The sequence below is a fragment of the Marmota marmota genome, unplaced genomic scaffold (genome assembly GCF_001458135.2).
Source record: "Marmota marmota marmota unplaced genomic scaffold, marMar, whole genome shotgun sequence".
Classification (NCBI taxonomy): Eukaryota; Metazoa; Chordata; class Mammalia; order Rodentia; family Sciuridae; genus Marmota; species Marmota marmota.
The window spans coordinates 60,888,107-60,913,616 of record NW_026000026.1 but is presented as its reverse complement, the minus strand read 5'-3'; the positions used below and the strand labels follow the sequence as shown (position 1 = coordinate 60,913,616).

The 25,510-nt window shown below is 36.5% G+C and overlaps 1 protein-coding gene across 1 annotated transcript in view; it reads left to right on the top strand.

The window, feature by feature from the left end:
• Window positions 1-24,632, top strand: part of LOC107149649 — a 110,463-nt gene extending 85,831 nt beyond the window's left edge. The window contains exons 8-12 of the mRNA XM_048811865.1: window positions 8,530-8,687; window positions 10,513-10,555; window positions 12,428-12,614; window positions 21,030-21,165; window positions 23,046-24,632. Of these exons, the coding sequence (XP_048667822.1) occupies window positions 8,530-8,687; window positions 10,513-10,555; window positions 12,428-12,614; window positions 21,030-21,165; window positions 23,046-23,145 (624 nt within the window). The 3' untranslated portion in view covers window positions 23,146-24,632. The remainder of the gene's footprint in view (window positions 1-8,529; window positions 8,688-10,512; window positions 10,556-12,427; window positions 12,615-21,029; window positions 21,166-23,045) is intronic.
• The last annotated feature ends 878 nt before the right edge of the window (window positions 24,633-25,510 follow it).

The following is a 25,510-nucleotide window of genomic DNA, read 5'->3' as shown; positions in this document are numbered from 1 at the left end:
AGATTTTATTAATTAAAAAGCAACATGATTAAAAAATCAGCAAAAGAGTTGAGTAGCAATTTCTCCAAAGATGTGGAAATTTCCCACAAGCACATGAAAAGATGAACAATGCCACTAATCATTAGGGAAAAGCAAATTAAGACCACAGTGAGATATCACTCCATTCTCATTAGAATATCTATTATTTTAAAAAAAACGGAAATAACAAGTGTTGGCAAGGATGAGGAAAAATTGGACACTTATACACTGCTGGTGGGAATGTAAAATGGTGCAATCCCTATGAAATAAAATATGGCAGTTCTTCAGAAAATTCAACAGGATTACCATATAATCAAGAAATTCTACTTCTGGGTACATGCCCCAAGAAAAATGAAACCAGGGACTTGGGTAGTTGTTTGTACACCATGTTCATAGCAGCATTATCCATAATAGTCAAAAGATGGAAGCAACCTAGGTTTCCATTCATGGTTAGGTGAGTAACAAAGTATGGTATATGCATATAGTAGCATATTATTCAGTCTTAACAAGGAAGAAAGTTCCAACAAATTCTATAATATGGATGACCTTGAAGACATTATGCTGAGCATAGTAAGCTAATCACAAAAATGTAAATATGGTATAATTCCACTTATGTGGGGTACCTAAGTAGTCAAATTCATAGAGACAGGAAGTAGAATGGCAATTTCCAGGGACTGGGGACAGGTGGCAGAGGGTGGGGAGTTATTATTGATGAATATAGGGTTTAAGTTTGGGAAGATAAAGAAAGTTCTGAAGTTCTGTAGCCATGGTTATGACTACACTTTAAAATCTTTAAAATGATAAATTTTATGTAGTATATATTTTATCATGATCTTTAATTAAAAATAAGATTTAAAATTTTAAATTCACTCCTTAATTGGTCCCTTCCAGCAAGCTTTCCCCTACAAACATTTCTATGAATGATACCTATGACCTTGCAGAAAGGAGTCTCAGGCTCACCCTGTGTTGAATTGCTGCTTTCCCAAAGACTGTTTTACTGCATGCACATGGACAAGAAACGCTATGCCCCAGTTTTTTCATATATAAAATGTGAGGAGCAATTTATCCTATAAAAATCTTAAGAATTAAATAAGATAACATAAAAATATCTGGAAAGTAATTCACACTCAGGAAACCAATTATCATCAGCATCATCACTCATCCTGTTTCCCAGTTTCATAGTTTAGTGTGTGGTGCATAATAATAGTTCAATCGTGGAAATGTTACAAAGAAAATATGCACAAGGCACTCAATTTTGTGGCATGAGCATATTGTGTAGGAAGAGAGAAACTGGTTGGTAATACCTATAGGAAGCAAAGAATATTTCACAAAGGAAGAGAAATTTGAACTGGACCTTGAAGAATAGTTAGGATGTCCATGAAGGAGAAGAAATGGGAGCATGGATGAAATGATGAGGGGGACTTGAGCACAGGCAGAGAAGGAATGAGTATGATGTAATCTAGGACAGATGATGATTAATGAAAAAATTTTAAATATTTGTTTTAGTTGTAGATAGACACGATATTTCTATTTATTTTTATGTGGTGCTGAGGATCGAACCCAGTGCCTCACACATGCTAGGCAAGTGCTCTGCCACTGATTAATGAAATCTGATAGATATGATGGAACCAAATTATAAAGGGGCATCGGAATCAATTGGAGAGCTTCCATTGGATATTTTTGATATGTCCATTAGTATCAGTCCGGATTCATTCACGAAATAGAAACAACACAGTGAGGCTGAGTTGTAGCTTAGTGGTACAGTTTTGTTTGGTACTCCTGAGGCCTAGGATTCAGTACTCCAGTACCACCAAAAGAAAGAAAACAGGTGAACAAGGTTGGGGGGTGAGAAGGGGGAAAAGAAGGAGGAGGAGGAAGAAGAAGAAGGAGAAATAACAAGAGTATAATTTTTTCAGTGTTCTTCAGAAAACACAAAAACAAAGATGGGTGTGTGTGTGTGTGTGTGTGTGTGTTGTGTGTGTGTGTGTGTGTGTGTGTGAGAGAGAGAGAGAGAGAGAGAGAGAGAAGAGAGAAAGACAAAAGAGTGTCAAAGAGAGTTTAAGATAGAAAAGTCAAGTCACCCAGCCTCCCTCCCCTCTCTGCCATCTTTCCCTCCAACCAACTCCCACTACATGCTCACCCCACCCTGGCCCCAGACCAGCCTTCCTCCCAGAAATGACCATCACTGATGCTGAAGCAAGATCTTTTTTTTTTTTTTAAACACAGCTTGTTTGACTCCTAGGAATATTTTGGTGATTTTTGTTTATACACAAACTTAAAGGGAACCCCAAATGGGGGGAAAAAACAACCTTCATTGAATAGTTATTATATGACAAACACTTTACATACATGGTCTTATCCTCTCAAAGAAACATGTTCTCAGCCCCATTTTACAAATGAAGATACTGAAATTAACAGAGATTAAGCTTTTCCCCTTGTTCATGAGGTCTGTAATTGTTAGAGGGGAAAAAATATATATAGAGAGAAGCTTATTTTAAATAAAGGTACACTGTTATCCATATTAATGCTTCTTGGGTAATTGTTTCTTTAGATTATCACTCTTATCAAATTTCTCTGTAATAATGGAAGCTAACATCACTTTTGAAGAGCCACACAATGTTCTGAACACTTTATGCATATATTAACTCAATCCTTCGAACAATCCCATTTTAAAGATCAGAAAGTTGAGGTACAGAAAGATTAAGTAATTTGCCTAAGGTCACATAAATGACCTAGTAAATGGTATGCCCCATGTTTTCTAGCTTTAGAATCCATCTAAAAATGAATAATCAACTGTCTTCACTTATCCACAGTTTCACTCTACAAGATTTAAGTTACCCATGGTCAGTTGTGTTCCAAAAATCCCAAATGGAAAATTCCAGAAATAAACAATTCATAAATTTACAATTGCATGCCATTCTGATTAACATGATGAAATCTCACATTGTCCAGTTTCATCCTACTCAGGATATGAATCATCCCTTTGTTCAGCATATCAACACTGTCCATGCTACCACCTATTAATCACTTAGTAGCCAACTTGATCATCAGATCCCCTATTATTGTATTACAGAACTTGGGTTAATTTTATTTTGGTTAATAATGGTCTGAAGTATAAGAGTAGTGATGCAAAGGAGGTACTGGCATACTAAACACGGAATAACAAATTAACTCTAGTAGGATGTGGTAATGCTGAAGGGCATATAAAAAATGTGTGTGTGTGTGTGTGTGTGTGTCTTCCAGGCATCCACTGGGGTTCTTGGAATGTACCCTCCCAAGATAAGAGGAACTACACCATACACTAAGTTAAGCAGGCAACCTATTAGGATAACTATGTAATTGAGTTTAAGATGCAGAATGAAGGCCTTTTTCAGTTGACCTTGCAACTCTGACTGCCAACAAGGTCATGACTATGTCTCAGTGTCACCCTTCAGAGTCTTTCTGCTATGAAAAAAGTATTGGGTGAATGACAGTAGAGGGGGTAGAGAGAGAAGAGGGGAGGGGAGGGGAGGGGAGGGGGGATAGTAGAGGATAGGAAAGGCAGCAGAATACAACAGACACTAGTATGGCAACATGTAAATCAATGGATGTGTAACTGATATGATTCTGCAATCTGTATACGGGGTAAAAATGGGAGTTCATAACCCACTTGAATCAAAGTGTGAAATATGATATGTCAAGAACTATGTAATGTTTTGAACAACCAACAATAAAAAATTTTAAAAAAAAAGTATTGGGTGGTAATTGTCATACTCTAAGGGATGGTTTAGGAGCCAAGAAAAATGGTGACAAATAAGCCATGTGATTGAGGCCAGAAATGTCTCTTCAAAGCTGTGGAGCCCTGGCAGCCCAGACTCCAGTACACTGGCACCCCTCTCCTTGGCTATTTTTCCAGCGGAAGCCTGTCTGTCTGGGCACAGGATCATCACTGGTCTGGTACAGATGAACTCATTCAGTTGCAAGGGTTGCCAGTGTTTCCTGGAGCCTGGAGTCTCCTTGGTGCCAGGAAACAACATGGTGCAGCCAGCATGTATTTATCACTCCTAAAACATGATTCCCTACTCCAGGAAAGCTGAAAAGGAAAGCACAAAATTCTGAGTTTGCAGCCAGTTACCTCTGCTGATGTCACATATGCAGTCAGGCATTTTTCTAAAAACAGGGAATCAGAACTATACTTAAGGATTAAATATCTAATGTAAGTACTTGTCTTCTGATGTTGCAGAATTGCTGCAACTTTGGAAGTCCTGGAATTGTGTTCATTTCAATTCTTTGATCAAAGTAAAAGAGAAATGTCAAATCTGTAAAGCTTTGACAGGAAACCCAGTATTGTCCATGAACAAGGGTCTCATTTGCCTATTTATTTTACCTTCAGTTTTCTAATCTTTTCCATCCTTTTCCATCCTGCCTACCTGGAGGGGGTGGGGTAAGAAAGCATAAATAAATACATACATACATAAATGTTTGCATACATAAATAATCTTGAGTGGTATAATGAGGGTCTCCAGTGCTCTGAGAGCCAAGACTTATTTATTCACAGAACAAAGATAGCAAAAGTGAAATCACTCTTTTATGTCTCTTTCCTTTTTCCCATGTAGTTTTGCTGCTCTCCTGATCCCATCAGCTGTGACATGGACAGAGGCCATCATCTCATAGCTATCTAGGAGTGATGGTTTCAGTCACTGACAAGGAGGGGATGACTTTAAATTGCCACCTAGAGATAAAGGGCTCTCAGCATCATTAATAAGGCTCGGAGGGACACACATTCCTCAATTTGCTTCAACCTTCCAGCTTTAAATAGAGCTCCCTAGCTGTGTATTTCATGTACCCTTTCATGTGATGTTTTGCTTTAGGACATGCTTTTTCTTCCCTCTAAATTTATCTTGGCTCTGTTTTCCCCACTGAGAATTAGATCTCTCCCATAGCTAAAGATGCCTTTCCCACCTCCTTAGTTTGTGGATTTTCATGGCTGTGTCTCTGGATAAAATGAAACATATCAGTACAGTGTCCCCACATTTTCTCTTCTCTTAGACTAGGAGGTCTGACATCAACAAATAATTTCTAGCATATTTAAACCAAAATTTTGACCAAAGCAAATGATTCAAAAATATGTGTAGGTAATTTTATTTTAGCAGAGCCAGATTGCAGAAAGATACAAATGTCCTTGTCTGTATTTTTCTCTGAAGAAATAATTTAATTTAGAAGTGGATTCACTCTGGGTTGAGTTTTTGTCATTATTATTGCTTACTGTTCCCTTTTTCTGAACATCCTGACCTTTGGGATTATTTCTGCAGAAGTATTCTCTCCATGATAGACAATGTCAACATCACCCAGTGCCATCTGGCATGAACAGCCCAAATTCCCTTATTCTCAGTCTATAGCTTCTGGACATCATGAAACAATTCCTTGATAAATCCCTCCAGCATCCCTGCCATTTTAATCAATCCTGCACGCATGAAGCAGCTGCATCTATGACTTGGCTCAGGAATAGAAAATTGGAGTGATAGAATTTCTGCGCCTTGGACAGGAAAATGTAAAATTGTGGGGAAACCAGAGTCTTAAAGAAATCTTCATTGTTCTAGCACTGACAGAAGAGGGACTTTTGGCAGAGCTGTTGGGAGGAAATCAAACAGAACCAGTTTAATATTCATTGCCAAACTGAGGGATAGAGTTTTGCTTAAGGGACGAGTTAAAAGCCTCAGGGGCATGACAGTGAAGTACAAGAGGGATTCTAATTGTCCTTTATCTCTAGAAAACATCTGATTGGAGAATGTGGCACCGTCATCCAGGCAGCATTAGGATTAGGCTAAATGGACAACCTTTTCTTAACATCTGCATCTCCACAAGAGTGCAATTTAAAGGTGCCTGGGATGTTGAAACTGAGAGGAAAAAAAGTAGGATGAGTCAGTGCAGCTGCAGGAGCACCGACCCCTGTGAGCCAGGCTCTGTGACCATGGTTTTACTGCAGCTGCTCCAAGGGCCAGAGCAGGCTCATAAACAGGGGCAATGAGGCAGCAGCTGAGATTAGTGAAAGTGGAATCTGGGCCATGATGGAGAACGTGGAAGAGAGAGTAGCCCTCGTTTTTAAATACAGCTCACTCGGTAATCCATTTTCTAAAACAGAAGAAACTTGAGCAGAGGGGAAACAGTCTCTGTTTCTGCTCATGACTTGAGGTACTATTCTTGGCTGTGTGTCATGAGCTGTATAAGTGAACCTTTATGAATTCTACAGCAAAGGATGTGAGAGAGTACTGGCAGTAGAGTGAGACTAAACAGCACTGACACAGAGGCCAATATACTGTACCATCCTATCTGTAAAATGGGTCCACAGAAAGCAGACCCAGTGAGTATCTGCTTTTAGCAAATGAACATACCAATCTCTTACCAACAGAGTAAAACCTCCAAGCTTCATTTTTATATATTTTTGTCATTTAAGAAAAAGGAAAAGGATAAAAAATTAGCCTCTTTGTATAGGCACATGGTCTTTATCCTCATTAAAGCAAATGAAAATATATTCTTCTAGTTCCTAATATATTACTGGCCATGCACTATTATTATTATAAGATATGCCAACTTTCCGATATAAAACAAAGCAGATAAAAATTTTAGACTCTGTGCTATTTCAGGAAAGCTAATGGTATCAGGAGATACTCTGACACCTGGATGTTGAATATCACAACCATCAACTGCTGACTCTAGAGCCAGAAGTCCCCAAATTCCAGTGACTCAAGAAATCAGAAATTTGATAGATGTCATATAGGAACACAGAGCTATTATACCAGGCATTAAGTTCTCTGTTTCATTTATTACTTGATTTCTCAGATAATATTTTTCTCATGAAATATTTGAAAAACACTGACTAAACAAGAGACATTTCACCAAAGAAGACATTTCAATAGTCAATAAGCATATTACATGGTGTTCTACATTATCTGCCTTTAGAAAATGAGATACCACCATACACGTAGTAGGGTGTCTATCAAAAATACAAACATTGCTGATTATTATGAGGGTGTAGAGAATCTGGGAAATCCATTCTGTGGTGGGGGAAATGTAGAATGGTACAGTCACTTGGGAACATAATTTGGCCATTTCTTGTAAAGTTGAAAATAAACTTACCATATGACCCAGAAAATTCACTCTTAGTTACCTATGAAAGAGAAATGAAAGCATATATCCAAGATATATGTGCAAATATTCATAGCAGTGTTATTCAAAATAGCACAAAACTGAAAAAAATGTCATCAATTTGGGCATGGATAAATGAAATGTGGCATATCCATGCAACAGAATATAATTCAGCAATAAAAGGAAATGACATATTGATAAGTGCTACAACATAGAAGAAACTTGAAAACATTAAACTAAGTGAAAGCAATCAGTCACAAAAGATTACATATTTTGTAATTCCACTTGTATTAAATGTCCAGAAGTTGCAACTATATAAACATAGAAAATATGTCTTTGGTTGTTTTTGATAGGAAGGAGATAGTTGCAATTTACAAATAGTCTCAGAGGAAATTTTAGGGTTAATGGGAAAGTTCTGAAATTGAATTATGATGCTAATTTCCTAAATATAAATTTAACTTAAACCATTGAGTTGTACTTGTAGAATGAATGGCTTCATGGTATGTAAATTATATCTACAGTAGATATTTTTAGAACAAATATGTATAGTGGACAGGATGTTTTGGGAAATAATTGTAAAATAAGTACAAATAAGAAAAGACTTACTACAAAATGATTTTCAGTTTACATGAGTATCATGGTATGTTAAAGGACTGTCCTTTAAAGAAAAATGTTCTTGCATGTAATCCTAGTGACTTAGGACACTGAGGCAGGAGGATCGCAAGTTCAAGGTTAGCCTTAGCAATTAAAAGTCCCCAAACAACAAGATTCTGTCTCAAAAATATAAAAGGGGCTGGAGATGTAGCTCAGTGTTAAAGTGCCCTGGGTTCAATCCCCAGTCCAAAAAAAAAAAAAAACCAAAAATGTTCTTCAGTTTCACTGAGCTTGTGGGTATGATAAGAGTAACTTCCTCGTTTGCATTTGTGAGGATAATCAATTAATAGTTGTAAAGAATTTAGAAGAGGCCTGACACACAATAAGCATAAAATATACAATAACTATAGGTACTAAGTTGAGATGTTATGTCACTACCAACCATGTATATTTTGTGATGTTAATTCTTTTGCTGTTCTTTATTTCTGATAGAAAAAAAAATGGGCATTAATAATTATTGATACTTTCCTAAGTTGTCATAAATGAAACACATATTAATAATGGGTGTTCAAAAATGATGTGAAAAAATATCACAGGTAGAAAATTTGGAATTCCATGAACTATATTAAGAAATATGTGCCACCTGCAAAAACCTTTTTTTTATTTTCATGACAGAACCAAAAAAATCAATTTAAAGCAATCATTTTAGTCTTCCTTCTCTCTCTCTCTCATTTTCTCCCTTGTCTATGTAATTACAGCATCAGTACTTAACATCTTCCTTATGAATTACAGGATGAAGGAAAGTGGCCACCTCTAGAGGTAATAAAGTTAGAAGGTGCAGAAGTTGGTATTGATAGCAGCTTGGGAAAATCATTTGTGTTTAACTGTGTCCCTCCACCTGGAAATAGAAGTCTTTGCCTCTGTGCAACTTCAAACCAAGAAATGAAAAGGTAATTCATTAATCTTTTACCCTACCAGTTTCATTTTGAATGGAAAAATGCTTCTTCAATGACAGCCAAAAAGATTCTTGGCAGTTGAAGTAGAAAAGGGAATGACAAATTTATAGCATGAGTCAACAAGTTGGTTGTTTTCTCCCTTAGGTGTGAGAAGATTACTTTTTTCATTATGCCGTCAGGTTTTTTGCAAAGAGAATTTCTAAAGAAAATAAGTATGTTTTGCTAATTCAATTGCTTTAGATTTCTGTATTTTCTGAAAAAAAAAACCTCAATACTGCTAGAATTCACACCTAGTATCCCCCAAAACTGCCAGAATTTGATAGGTCTGCCATCAATAATAAATATTGTATTATTATTAATATTATTATTATTAATATTATTATTGTATTATTATTATCAATAATAAACATGCTAACTGTTGAGGGAAAAAAAATCACTTTAATACTGGAATAGTTTCATTTTTATGCAGTGGATATGATTTCTAATCATGTCTGTCTAAGGAGGGAAGACTAAGAAAATTCAACCTTCAATTTTGATGTATTTGAAGCTAATTAGACTGATAGTCTTAGGTATAAAAATAATGTAGAAGGATTGAAGCTTAATACACCACACTGAGATGAGCTTGATTAATTAATTTGTATAGTTTTGAGGAGTATGAACACAGTTGACATTTTGTGAACACAATACCCAAAGGGAGAAGTGTGCATGAATTTCTAAGAAAGTGTCCTGTAAGCTATGACCATTCAGCCACCATGATTATTACTTATCCTGTCTTCCAGAGGTAATGGAGTTCACTGGGAAATCCAGTAAATCAACTGGAAACTTGCAGTGAAAATGCTGCTTATCTGGAGTGAGGGGTGGATAGAATGAATGAGAGGGAGTAAATACAAGAAAGGCAGTAGATCAGCAGAATTTATTATTGATGGCATTTGATAGGTCTGCCATCAATAATAAATATTGTATTATTATTAATATTATTATTATTAATATTATTATTGTATTATTATTATCAATAATAAACATGCTAACTGTTGAGGGAAAAAAAATCACTTTAATACTGGAATAGTTTCATTTTTATGCAGTGGATATGATTTCTAATCATGTCTGTCTAAGGAGGGAAGACTAAGAAAATTCAACCTTCAAGAATGAACACTAAGCTGGGCACAGTGGCGCATGCCTGTAAGCCCGGCTTACGAGGCTAAGACAGGAGGATTGCAAGTTCAAAGCCAGCCTCAGTAATGGCGAGGTGCTAAGCAATTCAGTGAGACCCTAAATAAAATACAAAATAGGGCTGAGGATGTGGGTCAGTTGTTGAGTACCCCTGAGTTCAATCCCCAGTACCTACCCCCCCAAAAAAAAAAGAATGGACACTAATGCTGTACTAAAGGTGGCCACTATGTCCAAGGAACACTTGGGGAAAGGACTCGGGATGGAGCGTTTACCAATCTTTCCATATTTTAATAGACAGTGCCTTACCATTAATATACCAATTATTATCAGGTCTGCTGGTGTTAATAAATTTCATACCTTAGAAAAATAAAGACTGAATATTTTTTCTCTCTGATACTAATTAAACAATAGTTAAGGAGGGGATAGAAATAATTTATTTTTAATGTAGCTATTGGAGGTGGGATTTTGTCACATAGTAAACCTAATTTTGCAAGAATATGTTGCCCTTCACCCAAGAACTTAGTGCAATAAAATACATCCTTGCCCCAGGACTGTTCTGTCTGAATGGTGGATTTGGCAAAAACAAGCCCCTCTAAATGACACTAATCCAGTCCCCAAGGATAGCTCCTTTCATTTTACTGTCTTGCAGGTGGCTTGAGGCAATGGAAAAAGCGGCCCATCCTATTCACCAGGTAAGGTTTCCTTGATATTTATCTCTGCCTTCATTTTGTTTTTCTTTTTAGAGGGGAAAAGGAACAAGTTAAATGTCATGCAGTCCACCCAGGGACTTCTTAGATCTGTTCTAAAAGCTCAGAAAGAGGATGTTAAGTCAATAGGGTTTTCTGCTCAGATCCTGTGGGGAAGCTTGCATTCCTGCTGTTCTTTTTATTTTCAGGGGTTTGTATGACATCCTTCCCAGTAAGACTCAATAGGGAGTCACAAACTGGGGTGGAATTTCTGTTTCACACAGAGCAGTCCAGTAGTTCCCCATGATAATAAACCAACGTTGCTGTTTTCTTTACACTCCCAAAGGATAAGATCTCAGAGGTATCTCATGATGGTACTGGTGGCTGAGCAACTTTTTATCGTTATATTTGGATATACAGTGCTTTATTCTCATATTGTTGTTCTATAGACATATCAGGCCAACTTTCAATATTCATTTCCACTCAGGATTCCCAATTTTGAAGCAATATCATTTTTAATTTAGAGTTTACCTGTAAAGTGATAGATAACTTCATCAACACCAGCAAGTGAGTCATCACTTCAGCCCCTAAGGCATTCAATAGTTCTCTTTCTGAGCTTGTACTATATACAGCCTTGTCGAGAAAAAAAAAATTGCTTTAATACTCAATTGTTTCATTTTTATGCTATGGATATGATTTCTAATGAGGTTATAGATTTTCTTTAAATATGCTTATCCCTCACAAATTGGCATGCAGGCAAAAGGCATTTAGCATCGATTACGTTCTCTCTATATTTTGGTTCTTGTGCATTTGGGAAAATTCAGATTGAGTATGAATATACCTTGTCTCATGACTGTCCTTTCAGAACAATCACAAACATCATCAAATGACAAACAGCAGGACATGTGTTTCATTTTGCCTGGAACACAACACTCAATGCACTCATCCATCTCTCCAATGCATCATCCTAATGAGCCTCGATATTTTTAAGAGGTATCTATTCTGCTAATGCACTCAGAGTGTCTGCAGCAAAGTGAAAAACTGAACACCCAAACTCCCAGCAGGCTGCCACTTCACAGAAAAGAATACAGCAAGCTCTGCATCCTGAAATCTTTTGCACTACCTTGTTAAAACTAAAGGGCAAAAATAAACTCAAACAAGAAGAGAAACTGGCAAGCATAAGCAAGGGTTCTGATAAAAAGATAAAGCACAGTGTCCCCAGCCTCAGTCAGAGTTCTCAGAAAGAGCCTGTCTCATGCCTGTGGACTGAGGGCTGCCCTCCAGGGTAGAGGATTCCAGTTTATCATCAGTCTATTACATCACTGGCCATGAAAGCCTAAAGCTTGAGCTAGCCTGGGGCATTTAACTTGTTCCTTTGCACAAATGGAGGTTACAGATAAAGAAAAGCATGGACCAGGGGCTGTTTTTAGTCACTGTGGACATACCAGGAACAGATGTACAAGGACAACCCCAGCAGTGAGTAAAATAGAACAGGTCCAGCAATTACAGGCAGAAGCATTAAAAAAAATCTTTGCTGGGGTGCTTATTTCCATTTCCTTTCTATTCACAACCTCCTACTCTTTGCCTGATAATCTTTTGATTTTCTTAGAATACAATAGAAGTCAAAGAGAAGGGATGTCTATGGACTTGAAAAAGGAGAAGAGTTCTCTATGGTCAATGGGTAAATTTGGGTTTTAGGTTTTTGGATTAATTGCTCAACTATTCAGATTGTCGTAATAATAGAATCATTTGGGGCAGTGGTCTCCTCAAAATCAAACACACTTGGTCATGATGGCACTGTCTCTGGGAATCAATGGCTTTGACAAAGGTCAATAGCAGAATGACCGTTCAGATGATCCCTTTGTGCTACATCTTCAGAACCATGTCTGGGAGGATGTTACTCTGCACAACAGCAGTCTTCCACCTTTGGCCATTAAAAACCCAGAGTGTCTGGGCCTCCTGCACCAGCTGGATAGAAGCACAGACTTGTGGGTCCAGCACTATTGCATTCTGAAGGATGGCTGCTTATATTTCTATGATAGCATTCGCTCCACCCGGGCCTCAGGTAAGGAGTCATCTTTCACTTGAAATAACAGTATAGTAATAGTACTGACATCTTAGATCTATTGAGCTTTTACCAGGCCCTTTGTTATGTTCTTTACCTAAATTAATTCAGCATTCTCCAGAGTAGAGATACTATTACTGTTTCTAATTTACAGATTAGAAACCTGACTGCACTTTACATAATTTGACAAATAGTACGTAATGAAGTAAGTTGAAATCTTCTGAATACAGCCAGGCTAACCTCAGAGCTTGTACCCTTAACTCCTCACTTTAACTGCTTAGAAAATGAGAAATAAACTCCTTCATGTTTTAGGTCATCAATGACATTTGTAGTCAATGCCAATTGTTTTCTTATGTAGTGTCTCCAACCTTTTCCTGTAGTATCCCTACTTTGGGCAAATGAGTAACAAAAGGAATATTAACTTCCTATATTCTGTGGAAAAGTTACTTAACCCCCTAAAACTTAGTTTCCTCATTTATAAAATAGGAATAATAGCTGTCTATTTTATAAATTTATTCTTATAAAATCAAGTGAGTTGTAGCTATTCAGGTGACTTTAGCTCTACACATGAAGTTTTCTCTACAAAGAGTTCTCTTGTATATATTATACCCATTTGATATATATTAGTTATACATATTTATTAAATTATACTATTTAAAAGATATATATTATATATATAATGATTGTACAAATAACACACTTAATTAAATAATAAGTGTACCTGATTTCCATAAAATAAACCAGCTTTCTTGTGATTTTTGACCCAACGAATCATTTGTGGTCTACTTTTTTGACATACAAATAATTAATAAATAATTAACAGTAGTAAACATCCTGGAATCTCATTAATTTAATTTCTAGTTTTAGCACTAATGCTTATGTTTAATTAAGCTAGGTAGACATCTCAAATGAGAAGGAGGCATTGGTGACCCCTTAGACTTTTTAGAAGTCTGCATGAGGTTAAAAAGCTAGTATTACTCTGGATAAACAATGCTATTACTCTCCTCTACTTAATCACCCTTCCATTTTTAAAACATGACCCAGATTATCACACAACTGTGAAGAGGTAGACAGCATCTCTAATCACTTACAGAACAGGTTGTTCTTACCCAAACCAATACGCATGACTTTAAGTAGCTGATACCAGGATGGGGATGAAGGTAAATAAGAGAGTTAAATATACAAAGCTGTCATTGATTTGGACTCATAAAATACCACTACAGAAGTCTGAACCTAGCAGGGTACAGTCACACATGCCTGTAATTGCAGCAGCTAGGAAGGCTGAGGCAGAAGGATCACAAATTCAGCCTCTGCAGCTTACTGAGACCATACACAACTTGGTGAGACCCTGTCTCAAAATAAAAAATAAAAAGGGCTGGGAATGTTAAGGGCCCCTGGATTCAACCTCTAATGCCCAAAAAATAAAAAATCTGAGCCCTTTCAATTGACAGATCAAATAAGCTAATTTTGAGAGACTCTTTCCAAGATAGAAAGAAAATGTTTAAGATGGAATGTGCAGATTATTCCAAACTCTGAAATAAATGTTAATAAAGTACTTCCAAATATTTGGAGCCAAGACTGTTTCTGATTCCAAGGGTTTAAAAATAATAATGACAACTACTAGGTGGCTTCTTCCGTTCCCAAAGGTCAGAAGAGATGTTACTTGGATAGGAAGTCCTGTTTAGAAAGTTGCAAACTGCTACTATGGAACAACCTGAAAATAATAACAACAAAAGTAGCATTTACAACATGTACCGCTTAGTTAATGCAACTCTTCTTGTACAGGTCACTCTGTTAAGTGTTTTTACTTATTGTTTTATTTCATTTCTAAAAGAGATAGATTATCATTTCACCTACAGATCTGGAAAGTCATACTTGGTGAGGTGAAATAACTGGCTCACGTAAAAAGTGAAGACAGAATTTGAACCTAGGTGACCTGAGTTATTCACATACGCCCCCAAAATATTGATAAGTAGGAAAAATTGGAAAGTTTATATCTTCTCAGAACATATCATTGCACATGTCATTCCAGAACCTTCCATAGTTGTCTGCTAAGTATTATAGGGCCTTATCTTTGTCCTGTATCTGGCTTTATCTTCTACTCCTTGTATTAAAGCATAGTGCACTCCACCTAAATATGGTTACATTCAATTTTTCTAGCACACCTCACCTCCTAGACAATTTTCAGATCCTATACCTTTGCTTGTGCTGGTTCCTTTCCCTGAAATCTTCTACTACTACTACTGATTACCAGTACAAGCTGTCCTTCAAACATGGAAACAAATGCTCTCTATCTCTTTCATGAAGTTATCCCAGACTACCCCAGATAAACAAACCTCTCTTTCCCAAACTATTTATCTTGTAACACTTATCACCTTCTACCCTGTGTTTTATCTCTTGCTGGTCATCTTATCTTTTCCAAGGAATTATATCCTCTAGAAATCATTATTATCTATATCGAATGAATTAATGAATTAAGGATATTCAAATGACCTCAATTGGTCGTCAGTCCCATGAGGTATGTGTAGTATATCATCTCCTCATTTATTAGTGGAGAAAAATCAGAAGATTGCAAAAGTAATTCAAAGACAATACAGCAACTCAGGTCATCACATCTGTGGTCTTTCTGCTCTGTCACACTTTTTACAGCTGTAAGAAACTATCTAATTTCTATCACTTTTTAAAAAATGCCTCTATCTTTAGTCAGCTTTTCGCTGCTGTGACCTGACAAGAACAATTAGAGAAGGAAAAGTTTATTTGGTGTTCTTAGTTTCAGAGGTCTCAGTTTATAGATGACTGACTTCATTCCTTAGGTGAGGCAGAATATCATGGTTGAAGGGTATGGTGAAGGAAAGTAGCTCAGGATGTAGCCTCAGGAAGCAGATAGACTAAGTTCAGCTCATAAAATATATACCCCAAAGCCATGCCCCCAATGATCTATCTCCTCCAGCCACACCCTATTTGCCCATAGTCACCACTAAGTTATTCCCTATCAGGAGATTAACACACTGATTGGGTTAAGGCTCTCATAACCCCATCATTTCACCTCTAAACCCCACATTGTCTCACACATGAGATTTTGGGAGACACCACATATCTAACCATAATACTCTCTAAAAATATGTTATTTTTGTGGTTAAAAGAAATGCAGTCTAAACCTACCCATCCTATCCCTCCTTAACTTCTTGAATATTTCTATCTCCACAGATTCTCAATTTCTAGCCCAGATTATCTCAAATATTTAGAGAATTTTTTCCTTATTGAAATCACAACAGAAAATCTATATCTAGGTCCTGTTCTGAAATAGAGGACTGTGGGTTTTTGCTTTTACATGATTGTACTCCTCCCTGAATACAAAATACTATTTCCTTGAGCATGCAGCTTATTCCAGAAGCTGAACTTCATCACCATCTCTCTTCCCCAGCACACTCTGACTACAGCTAGGTCCAGACTGGATTTCCCCTTCAGCTAACCAGATGCTAACCTTTCTTCAGGCTGTAGAGGAGCTCCTCTGAAGTTTCTTTCCCTAGATTTAAATTTTAAAAATTTTTTTGTTTAGTTGTCAATGGACCTTTACTTAATTAATTAATTTATTTATATGCAGTGCTGAAAAATCGAACTCAGTGCTTCACACACGCTAGGCGAGTGCTCTACCACTGAGTCACAACCCCAGCCCTAGATTTAAATTTTAAAGTGAAATTTACATCCTTTTTCTATGAGTCCAGTTCAATCTTGAATCATCACCTGAGCTCACAGTGATTTAACATGATGCAACTCAAGACAGAATGGAGGTATATCCAAACCTCCCGTGGAAATTCCTCAGAATACATTCACTCTCTCCACCCTCACTGCCCAGGTGAGACATTTTATCAGAGGGCTGGGACATACTGCTTAATTATACTGAAGGAGGAAAGTTAGCATCTACTGAAAACCTCTGACGTGTCAAAGACTAGGATAAGCACTTAATGTTCCTTATCTATATCTAATCTTTACAAAACACCCACAGTTATTGCCCATCGATAGGTGAGAAACTTAGAAAATTTAACTAATATGTTGATAATCACCCAGCAATTAAGTGGTCAGAGTCAAAATAGGAATAAGTGCTAACTGAATCCTGTGCCCAAACTCAGCTACAATTCTATGTGTAGCGCCCCCTGGCAGAAATTATTCTTCTTACAGTAGCACTAAGTTAGAAATGGTGTGTGTCAGCACACTAAATTAGCCAGGGTCCACCCAATCCGTGAGAACCATGGAAATTGTGAGAACAGTAGCAGAATTTGTTGAGAATGACAGAACTCATCCTATGCCTTGAACACTACTGGAGATAAAATATTCAGTTTGGCATAATCATTTTTATATGCATGAAATATGAATCATTATGTTTTTGTTTTTGTTTTGAGAAAGAGTATTATTAAACTGCTTAGGGCCTTGCTAAGTTACTGAGGTTGACCCCAACCTTGGCCATCCTACTGCCTCAGCCTCCCAAGTTTCTGGGATTACAGGTATACTCCACCCACCTGGCAGAATATGAATCATTATTACATTCATAAAGATTATGCCAAATTCTAATGCTCATTCTTAATTCTTCTAGGTGATGTAGAGTAAATAGTCTATAAAATGGTCTGATCTATAATTCCTCCTTTATTTGTACTGTACAAGTTCTGCTTGACTCTTGCACATCCCACACATGTCCATTTGCTTGTTCTTCTGCTCTGTGAATGTCATAACCTTGAAGAAAGTCTTGATTATCATTTATAACTGTGCTTCTCAAACTGCAGGATTGGGTTCTATTAGTGAGTCATGCAATCAATGTAGTAGGCTGTGATGAATATTTTAAATAACAGCTGAATAGAATTTAATTGAGTAGAAAATATCACAGCACATCACAATGTTTCATAAAACTTTTGTTCAATAATATGAAAACATGTAGATGTTTGCATTTATTACATCTTTTGATTACAATCAAAAAATGTTAGAAAAATGCTGATATAAAAAACTTTTTGTCTCTACATGTATTCTTGTTCAGATGGTCAACTTCATGCTCAGAATCCTATAAACAGGGTATTTAAAGATGGTTACTTCCTTTAGAATATTTTTATAGTAAACCTGCCACTCATTTTTTTGTTCTTGTGACCCAGGCTTCTGTAGTCACCACATCATAGAGACCTGGTTCCATGATTGTACCATCGTAGTTGCTTTGCTGTTTTGTATATTTTAAATTTAATTTTAGTTTGAATCTGTTGCTTTGTGTTCCTCATTAGAGATCTCAAAGACCACATGTGGTATTTCCTATTTCTGTAGCTTTCTATAGCATCGTCAGCATGCCTCATTTCTTGTAACAGTTAACTGAGATGTTGTAAGGACATAGAGGGTAACAAAGGGAAGTCAGGAAAAAGATAAAATTACTATAAGGGGAAAGAGCAGGATGTAGAAGAACACAGCCCTAGTTTCCTGTAAGAACCATATTAAACACTAATCCCATATTTGACTTTCAATTGGATAAATATACCTCTATTGTGTAATGAGAAAGAGCCTCATGGGTTCCCTGAAGGTTTTCCTTCCTGTCAAGGAAAGTGCTAGTATTTTAACAGCATATATTGCTGGCTCTCGTGTGCCTGCTAATATTAAAAAGCCACTGTGTGATTATTCTGGAAGCCCCTCAGTCAAGTGCCTTCACATGAGCCTGAAGGCCTTTGTCATTCACCATGCACTTGATGACTTTTTTCCTTTTATCTCTCTCCAGCAAAAGCTGAAAGTAACAAATCATGACTGTTGGCTATTGGTCATGAATAAATCACATCAAGGTCTGTGTGCACTTCTCAGAAAGATATATTTACTCTATTGCAACAAATAGGACACGCAATGCTTGCACAGTTCTTGCAACCAACATTGTGCAGACTTGATAATTATTGCTACCTATCTCATAACAAAGAGACACCAGCCCAATGAAGTCACCTCAAGTGAGGTAATGGGGTTATGATTGGATGTCTTTCCTGCCAATCATTTATAACCTACCTCTGATTAGAAAAAGAGTCAAAAAAACTTTCCTGTTTGTAGGAAACAGTTTTTTTGACAACACTTTCTATTCATTCTAGAAAGGGTAGAGACAGTGAAGGATATTCTTGTCTTCTCAAACATGAAAAAAAAAAAAGAAGAAGTCTCACAATCAAGAAGAAGCCACAAACCAATGAAGCAACCTATAAATACTGTGTGCTGTTATTTGGAGCAGGGAAATTAGACAGTAAAATAACCCTGATATGTCTTTAGGTACTCTACTGTCCTGAAACATTGAATGCATTGCCTATTCTACTTCTAGTATATACTCAAAGAAATAAAAACAGACCTAGACCAAAACTTGTACACGAATATTCAAAACATTATTCATAATTGTCAAAAATGGAAGAAAATTCAAATGTCCATCAGCTAGTGAATGGATAAAATAAAATGTGGTATATCCATACAGTGGAATATAATTTTGCAACCAGAAGGAATGAAGCGTTGATGTTTATTAAATGCTTCAGAAAAGACAAATCTCTAGAGACAGAAAGTAGGTTAAGGTTGCCTATGGTTGGGAGGGTACATCAGATGAAAAGTGACTGCTAAAATTAGATCACAGAGATGCCATACACTTTAAGTGGGTGGGTTTTATGGTATACAAATTATATTTCAATAAAGCTGTTTTAGATCTATATAAAAATAAAAACAGCTACTTTTGCTGTTATTATTTTCAGGTTGTTCCATAGTAGTAGTTTGCAACCTTGTAAACAGGACTTCCTATCCAAGTAGCATCTCTTCTGACCTTCTTTCTCTTAAAGAAAGAAAGAAAAAGATATCACCCTATAGTTTTGGTAAATACTCTACTACTGAAACCTACTGAGGGAAAAAAAAATCCTGTCCATTTCTGAAATGAATAATTTCTCAGAAGTTAGTTCTAAATTGGATGCTTTAAGTGAAATTAAAAGGATTTTAATATCGCATCTAACCCTCTCATAAAATAAACAAGGATTTTTCCTAAATTTTTTTTTGAACACAATACCTTTATTTTATTTATTTTTTATGTGGTGCTGAGGATTGAACCCAGTGCCTCACACATGCTGTAATTTAATACTGAGCTACAACCTCAGTCCCTATCCCCTAATTTTTAAAGACCAATATCCACTCATTGTGTTTGAAACAGAAAATTTGCATCTTCCTGACAGTACATATTGGAAGTGAATACAACCAAAAGGAAAAGTCTGACATATTCCCTTCCTAGCCTTCTTGTTAATACATTTGCCCAGAACAGTTATCAGTTAGAGTGGCAAAAATCCAAGTGATATTTTTGCATTTTCTTTGTTAGTGTAGTGCACCAGAGTGGCTCCTGGGAGGAGTTAGGGGCTGAGAACAAGTGTGAGCAGGAGCAAGAGAGCTTTAAACATCCCATCATCACTGTTGCTGACACTGCCTGGCATCTCTGCATGAGTCAAGCTACTCAAAGTATCAAACACCACAAAAAAACAGACAAGGGTGTTGATTTTTCAGAGCCTTCTCCTAGACTGAGATCCTCCCTGCCTCTAAATAACGAAAACAAAATCAGGCCAAGTTACGTACAGTATGACCTCTTATGTGGACTCAGAATATCACAGGACAGAAATTATCTTTTAAAATCAATCACATGCCAGGCATGGTGGAGCAGACCTGTAAAACCAGCAACTCATGAGGCTGAGGCAGGAGGATTACTAGTTCAAAGCCAGACTCAGTAGCTTAGTGAGGCCCTAAATAACTTGGTAAGACCCTGTCTCAAAATAAAACATAAAAAGGGCTGGGGATGTGGGTCAGTGGTAAAGCACCTCTAGGTTCAATCCCCAGTACAATAAAATAAAATAAATCACTTACTCTCATTTTTAATTCAAGTTGGCTCTTTCATGTCACCCTATGGGTTCATATTTTAAATATGCTTTGCATATTTGCAAAGAGAGTGAGAGTCTTTGTTGGTTGTAGAAACTGCTGGAGATCTTTATTCTTCAGGAAGGATATTTTAATGATTTGCCTCAGCAAATACTATTTAATTTGCCTCTAATGTGATATTCCAGGTGAAACTCTTTGATGCTGAAAATTTTATTTCAAAATACGCTGTTCAGATAAAGAAACCAGTTTAAGCACAGTTATCCAAAGCTAAATACTCATCATGTAGTAAGAAGAAGGCACAAATGGAAACAAGTAAATTCAATTTTTTTTCTACTAACCATTAAATAGTGTGTGACCTAAAATTACATATTCTTTTGAAGTCTTGGTTTCTTCACCTGTGAAACGAGACAGCTGGATTAGAGGGTTCTTCACACAAAAAATGTTCTTGAAACCTTTTCAGACATCTTTTTCTCCTTTTTTACTCTTTCCCTATTCTCACATGCATTAATTTTTTTTCATGCTCTGTAGGTGGCCTATATCTTCAAGGATATAGGGTGAGTGAACAGACCCATAGCTTCAAACAATCAGTAATTGAACTCAAACCTCCATCAGAAGAGTTCAAGACTTTCTATCTCTGTGCAGAAAATAAAACAGAAAACCAGCGGTAAGCCAAGGACTTCATATTTCTTCTTCTTTATCAGTCCTGACAAGGCCTTCTTAGCAAAACCTTGTCCTTATTTTCCAAATCCACATTTCAGTTAAATCCCTCTCTTTCATTGTAGTTTTCATAGTTAATATTCCCTAGAATAGTTTTTTTTCTTCAGTGCCTCCTTAGATAACTATTCTAAAAGGTTCCTTTTATTTTTTTCAAATGGAAAAGTAGTAATCTTCAATTCTTCCCCAGGCAGTTGCTACTTCAGGATTCAACATAAAATATACACAAACACCATAATCTGTAACTCTTATAATTTATTAATCCACGGATTTTATTTCACTCGTATTTAATATATCCACCTACATTTGGTTGGTGGTTTCCTTTTATTATAAGCCACTGAAGGAGATAGAATTTACCTAATTTGTGATGCATTCAGTATCCATGTTGGCATGCAAAAAAATACCACTTAGTTCATAATGATTCTGAAAAAGAATCAAGTTAACAGAGACAAAACCTTGAGACAGAGGAAATGCTCTCTGTTACTGAAAGTATTCTCCTCCCTTCAGTCTCCATAACCGGACTTCAATATCCAGTACCCTCCATTTTCTATCCCTACTCTCACCTGCTTCATGACCATCCCCTACCTCATCCAAACCCTTTATACAACTATGTGGGAAACAAGAATCTAAGAAAGAAATTTCCAGTAACTTAGTGTGGCAAATGACATGGCAAAAATTTCCAAGGACATTGCAAGAACTAGACACATTGTTTGAACCCAAAGAAATAAAATTCTAAAAGGGAGATTTCCACCAAATGACCATTTGAGGAAGGGATATAGGGATCTCTTACGCCTTCTCCCCTGTGGTAAACTTTGCCTATATCTCTCATTCCTAAGGCTGGGCTAGAGGATAGTGAGGGTAAAACCACTAGATATTTTACCAGGATCTTCTTCCTGGGCATGTGTTACCATCCCTACAGCAGGTTAAAGACAGATACCTGGGTATGGCTTCATCTAGCATATCAGAGAAAGAGAGTCAGTGAAACAGAGTTTAGGCTCATCTGATGAAGTCCACCAGCTTCTCTATGAGACAAGGTTGAATGGTTGGCCCTCATTGTTAAATTCACAGGAGATTTTATCATAAAAATATGGAGACATTATAGAAATATTTCAAAGCATAACAGCATAAGATTACAAAGTGCATAGGACTCTGGGTCCACAAGATACTCTACTTATCACTAAAGTAAATTCAGGAAATGACACAAATCATATTCTCCTCTCAGAGAATCACAAAGCACATTAACCTGTTAGTATTTCTGACACATTCTGCTGGAAAGATTTCTGGTTCATTTGTTTCGGTCATTGTTAGTGGTATTTTTTTTTTTAAACTAGCACTTGTCCTTAGAGTAAATGTTGTATGGACAAGTTTATAAAATATCATCCAACAAAATTAAAGAAAGGGAGATGAAAGGAGATTTAACTGGAGTGTTTATTGTGGCCTCTTGATTTAACAAAGAAACATTTGACCATCTGGCAATATTTGATTACATTTAATCAACTAAAATTTAAATTAAATAGAAACAATAAAATATTAATAACAATTTTTAAAAACTTTATCTCCATTAATGAATATTTACAAACACTATACTCTCTTTGGGTTCTACTGTTTATATTAGCAAACTTCATCACTATCACTGCATAGTCCGCATGTGGTATTTCACCTTCTGACTTCAGAATCTAAGGAGTGTGGTTTATACTATTAATTTCAAGCTAAGCAACCAAGAAAAACAATTAGAAAATAAATTAAAAGATATTGTACTACTTCATATCTCCAGAGCCCAACAATTGGTTTAGTGGCCTGTTCTAATACTCTTTTGGTTTTTTTCTGCAGCTGGATTACAGCTCTGCAAATGTCTATCAAAAAATGGATTCCTTTGCACCAGGCTATTCAAGACTTCATGAATCGACCCTTAGAGGAGACTAGAATGTGAAAGGAAACCTAGTTCTTAAGAGAAAGGATCCACAGGGTCATCACCAACTTTCTGTAGGAAGAAACAAAATGTTAATTGCTATACAGCTTTTCAAATGAATGTTTCTCTAGTATACTGAAAATTTATGATGAGATTACAAATTTGCCTTTGAACCAAAGCACCAATACCTACTCTGAAGTTCAGGGACACCACTTCTATTACATATTTCCCCTTCATGTGGTCTATGTCAGCATCAAAATATAATAGAACCTCCTATCCTCATCTCTTGAAAGAATAAATACAGCAAACTTTTATTTTATTATTTTATTTTATGTTATGTTCTTTGACTCTAAGTTTCCTAGGGTGATTTCAGCCAGGGAGAAGGAAGCCGATATTTGGGAAAATCAAAATCATGGAAGTGAAATGGCTCAAATTATGATAAATATTTCAGCTAAACAAGGTCTCTCTTGGGCCATTTTACAATTAACAGACCCAAGTGCCTCCTAAGGCTTCCCAGATGAAAAAGATAGTAAAAATTATACGTAGAAAAATCAATAAGGAATTAGACTGAGTTTCGGGGAGAAGATTGAAAACACTGCGTGTTTCTCCCTGAACTTCTGTCACAATGAAAACGAAAAATATATTAAGAATGCTCTGCTCTTTATGCTGAAAGTAAGAGGAAGTCAAAAGAAATTCTAAGCATTGGCTTCATTTTTCAGTGGAACAATCCTTTTGCTGTATTCAAGATGCTGTGATGTATTTGAAGCCCCATGACCTTGCTAATGGAACAAGGATCACAGATTTTCAAGGAGTTCAGCTGTGAGGTTCAAGTGCTTTGACTCAAGTCACCAAAGGGGAAAAAAAAAGGAAAGGAAGAAAATAAACAAAGTAATCACATTTCCTATATCATTATATTGTGTGCATGTTCAACTATGTAACAATGAATTACACTAATATGTATAATTATAATACACCAATAAAATATTTAAAATAAATAAAAGAAAAATTAAAGGAAAAAAAATAATAGTGTTTTAGAGCTTACAAGGACCTGACAGCTCAACTCCTCTCCTTTAAAGAGAAGGCTCAAACTCAGGAAGATAATTGCCTGTTGAAGATCACACATGTTGATGGCAGAACTGGAACTGAATCAGGGTCTTTGTATCTCCATCCAGTGTTTTCACTCACTCACCCTCCTCCTCCTCATTGTGCCCAGAAAAGTGAAATATAGTTTTTACAGACAAAGAAACCACCCACTATCCAAAGTTGTTGGATACTTCTAGTCTTCAGCTGATAAATAAAGCACATCATTTCCAGCAATAAATCATGTTTCTATTTCTCCGATCTCATGGAAGGATTTCATGTTAATTAAATTATATTATTTTCCAGAGAATCTTAAATGCAAAAAAAGAAGATATCCAAATTCATGTCATTTTTTCCCTATACTTTCTATTTCTTCTTGGCCAAAAATAATGTAAAGTCCTCAAACAATGGCTAAACTTGCATCTGTTGTTCACCATAATTCAAATAAAGGGGGCTTGTGAGTGTGTGAGGATGTGCTCCTCAGTCCATGTATTAAGAGAAGCTCCTTAATGAACTCATGTCAAAAAATACATGCTAGAATACTCTGACCAACTTAAAACCATAATTAAAAAAAATATTCAATTAACAACAACAGATAGCTCTCTGTGCTGAAAATGGTCCCTTTGTTCTCCCTGTATCTGCCATGATAATAATGAGGTCTTTCAGCAGCAGCATTAGTAATGTTCATGTCAGAAACCTGGGGCTCGTACATCCGCTCCCCAGCAGTGCTTTCTGCCTTTCTGGAGCCTCGCCATGGAATGCACAAACTGTGCCGTTACCAGGCAGCCAGCTAGTGACCACAGCCAACTGTAACACTGGCACAGAGCTTTCCCCTGGAGGAGGAAAACAAAAGCAAATACCTCAATAAAATGTGAATGCAATTTTCTCTGAATCAAGCATTCACATAAATGGCTTGAAAATTAACTGTTTGGACATTCAAAGATTAGAGACACTACCCCCAAAACTACTGGTGTTATTCCTGGAAGGTTCTAAAGATTTAAACAATCCAGGATTTATGCAAAACTTTTTGTGGGTGGGTTTTTTTTTTTTTTTTTGGAAAGGATTTTTATCTCTTATGTAATTCTGAAAAAGAGATATGTGACCCAGAAAGAGAAAAAAAAAAAAACAACTTTTCTTTCTAAGATTAAGAATACCCCCAAATTCACCAGGTTTCCATCTCCAACAGATGTAATAGGGAGGGGAAAGTGCAAAGCCAGCCTTCTGCAACATCTGACTGCACATTTGGGGGTTAGCCTTTTGGCAAATCAAGGAGAGCTGCCCACAAATCCAATGTCAGTCAGTCAAT